The sequence below is a fragment of the Rutilus rutilus genome (assembly GCF_951802725.1).
Source record: "Rutilus rutilus genome assembly, chromosome: 2".
Lineage (NCBI taxonomy): Eukaryota > Metazoa > Chordata > Actinopteri > Cypriniformes > Leuciscidae > Rutilus > Rutilus rutilus.
Window position 1 is genome coordinate 46,971,989 of NC_140210.1, and position 3,338 is coordinate 46,975,326.

Sequence of the window (3,338 nt, forward strand, 5' to 3'; positions counted from 1 at the left end):
TCGGCTGAGCCGGAGATGTTTTCCTCTGGGATATTCTTCTCCTCGTCCTCCATCCTCTCTTCCTCCTTCACCTCATCCTGACAGGCACACACACACACACACATTATAAAGCATTACTGAACGCTTTCAGAGTGAAGTGAAAAGGATCAGATGATTGTACCTTATATCACATCACATCAGCTGTAAATGTACTGGAAAGAAAAACAACAACTATTGACTCTAAAATCAATGCCTCCAATACGGGAAAAAGGAAAATCAGCAGTGTTACAATGTGCACCCTTCAAACTAAACGGCTGTTTGTGTGTGTGTGTGTGTGTGTGTGTGTGTCAGTGTATATGTGTGAGTGTGTGTGACTGTGTGTGTGTATATGAGTGACTGTGTGTGTGTATATGTGTAAGTGTGAGAGAGTGTATTTGTGTGTGTGTGTATATGTGAGTGTATAGGAGTGTCTGTTTTTCATGTGAGTGTATATGTGTGTGTGTGTGTGTGTGTGTGTGTTTGCATTGGAGTATGTGTGTGTGTGTGTGTGTGTGTGTGTGTGTGTGTGTGTGTGTCAGTGTATATGTGTGAGTGTGTGTGTATATGTGTGAGTGTGAGAGAGTGTATGAGCGTGTGTGTGTGTGTGTGTGAGAGTGTATATGAGTGTCTGTTTGCATGTGAGTGTATGTGTGTGTGTGTGTGTGTGTGTGTGTGTGTGTCAGTGTATATGTGTGAGTGTGTGTATATGTGTGAGTGTGAGAGTGTATGAGTATGTGTGTGTGTGTGTGCGTGTGTGTGTGAGAGACAGTGTATATGAGTGTCTGTTTGCATGTGAGTGTATATGTGTGTGTATATGTGTGTGTGTGTGTGTGTGTGTGTGTGGGTGTGTGTGTGTGTGTGTGTGTGTGTGTGTGTGAGAGTGTATATGAGTGTTTGTTTGCATGTGAGTGTATATGTGTGTGTGTGTGTGTGTGGGTGGGGGGGGGGGGGGGGGGGTCTCCATGAGGAAACAAGCTTAAGTCATACAGAATGAGGGTTTTTTTTCTTTCTGAAAATGTAAAAGTGCACACAGTTTTCTGTGTTTAGTGTAAGGGGACATAACATACAGTTTGTACAGTATAAACATTATTATGTCCATGAAAAGTCCTCATAAAACCACACCGTGTGTGTGTGCGTGTGTGTGCTCGTGCGCGACCTCCATCCTCTGCACGATCGCGGTCAAAACCTGCAACTGCCCGAAACAACATCCGCTACAGATTCTCTCGTCAATGTCACTGATAACAACGATTTGACCACTGAGTAACTCAGTGTGTGTTTCATAATCAATTCGGCGGTGGTCTGTAAGTGAGCGGGACAGAGCTTGAGAAATCTGATCAACGCAGAGAAGATAACAAACAGCAAGAGAGAGAGAGAGAGAAACCCAACAACCAACCGCACATCGCTCAAACTGACTGGATGAACGGAACTAAGAAGCTTATAAACGCTCGCGATTTCCGCCATCGCATCTGCTTTTACCTCATATGACCGAAGTATCGCACTGACTGAGCGACGAATAACAGACGCGAGCCTCGGATCCCACCCTCCCTTTCCCTTTCACATTTTCCGTGCGCGTCTAACTTAACAGACACCGCCTAGTGAAAAATATCCAGCACAACTTTAACACAAAAAAATAATCATCGGCCCTGTCTGTGAATGTGTCGCGTGCTGTCAGTCCGCGCGCAGACATCAGTGTTTCATCAGCACATCTGATTCTCGTCGAGCGCGCTTTTGCTTTTGTGTATTGAGTGTCTGTCCATAGAGCAGCGGAACAAGAGAAGCGACGGTGTCTTTCTCGCGCGCACGCACGCACGCACGCGAGTCCGCACCTTTTGTGCTGAGCGAGAGACGCTGAAGTGAAACAGGGCAACGCAGATACAGTTGCGTGTCGAGCGGAACACAACATACAACTGATGTGTAATCGTTTTGCACACACACACACAACACGACCACAAAAAAACAAGCACAAACACACGCGTGACACACAGTTTTTGGGTGTCTGGCGCACACTTGCACCGCACGCGAGAAAAGAGCGGAAATCGGATGCGCTTTTTTTTTCTTTCGCTTTTTCCATCAATTATTTAGGCTATACGAAAGATTGGGGTGTAGCGCGCGCGTGTAGCGCCACTGCACGCGCAAGGACGTGTTGGAAATATTAAGTTATACCTTTTTCGCGAGATGTCTGTCCTGCAGCGCGCTCTTCAGGAGTCGCGCGGACGGCGGCTTGTTGGCCCTCGCGTGGAGAGCGATGTGGCCGAGACGCGTCATGCGCAGGCGACCCCTCTCGATCTCGCGCTCCAGCACTACTTTAACGCGGTTGCGGGTCAGCTTTTCCCCGGGCATCCCGCTCTGTGTGCTGAGGAAGCCCAGGATCTCCTTCAGCCCCAGTGGCGCGTGGCCCCGTGTTGCGGCGGAGCCCCGGGACAGACTTCGGACCGCAGCAACCAGTCTATCGCCTAAATCAGCACTGTTTTCATCCGGAGACTCCGAGGCACGCACCCAAGAGCCCTTGAGTTTGGGTTTCGGGGAGGCGGGGGGCTTGTTTGTCATAACCGGACTGCTGACGGCCGAACTCGAGCAAGTTTTCCGCTCCTCCTCTTCATCATTATTATCATCGGTGCCTTCATGGACCGCGCCGCGCGTCTCGCCTCTTGAAGCATCGCTTTTGCCCCCCGCCTCGGTGACTAATCTCTTGTCCTTCGACGCACTTGCTTTCACGCTCCCCGCGGAACACACCGTCGCGCCGCAACTAACAAAACAGTTTCCGCTCGGTTGTGTTACAATCTTTTCTTCCTTTTCGAGATTGGAGGGCGAGGTTTGAGGAGGCAGGGGTTCAGAAGAACACTGGCTCACTGCACTTTCCTCCTTCTTCTCCTCCTCCTCTTCCTCGCACTCTTCTTCTTGGTCCGTGAGACTGAGCGCGCTGTCGCCGTTGTTATTGAAACTGGCGTGTTTGGTTTGCTCGCGCGCGGACTCGCTTTGCTCGCTTCTCTTTCTGCATTTTCTTTGCACTTTCGCAGCGTTCCTGTAGGAAATGGAGCCCTTGTAGCTAACTTTCAGCACAGTTTGCTCCTGGATCAGTTTTTCTAGTTCAGCCCTGGTTTTGTCCGGGTCTGACCCGTGTCTTCTTCGGACCATTCGGCAGATTCTTTCCAGGTCCGGTCGGGCTTTTCTCGAGCGCAGGGAGTCGATGGTCTCCAGGATCCATTCTCGGTATTTTGGCTCCGACATGTTGCGGCTCTGGTTCTGTTGGCGTTGGCCGAGCGTCTCTCTCTTGTCCCCGAAGTGATCCGCTGCGAGCCCGGCTGGGAATGAAGCGGAAG

At 50.1% G+C, this 3,338-nt stretch overlaps 1 protein-coding gene across 2 annotated transcripts in view; it reads right to left on the minus strand.

The window, feature by feature from the left end:
• The window catches only part of samd1b (sterile alpha motif domain containing 1b), a 15,371-nt gene extending 12,033 nt beyond the window's left edge, over positions 1 to 3,338 (minus strand). Inside the window, exons 1-2 of one of the 2 annotated variants that reach the window (XM_084401610.1) lie at positions 2,182 to 3,337; positions 1 to 77 (exon numbers count right to left, since the gene is read on the minus strand). The exon at positions 1 to 77 is cut by the window's left edge and continues 137 nt beyond it. In XM_084401610.1, coding sequence (XP_084257736.1) covers positions 1 to 77; positions 2,182 to 3,246 — 1,142 coding nt within the window. In that variant the 5' untranslated portion in view covers positions 3,247 to 3,337. Of the gene's footprint in view, positions 78 to 2,181 lie in introns of both variants that reach the window. The other variant, XM_084401611.1, reaches the window with a different exon arrangement.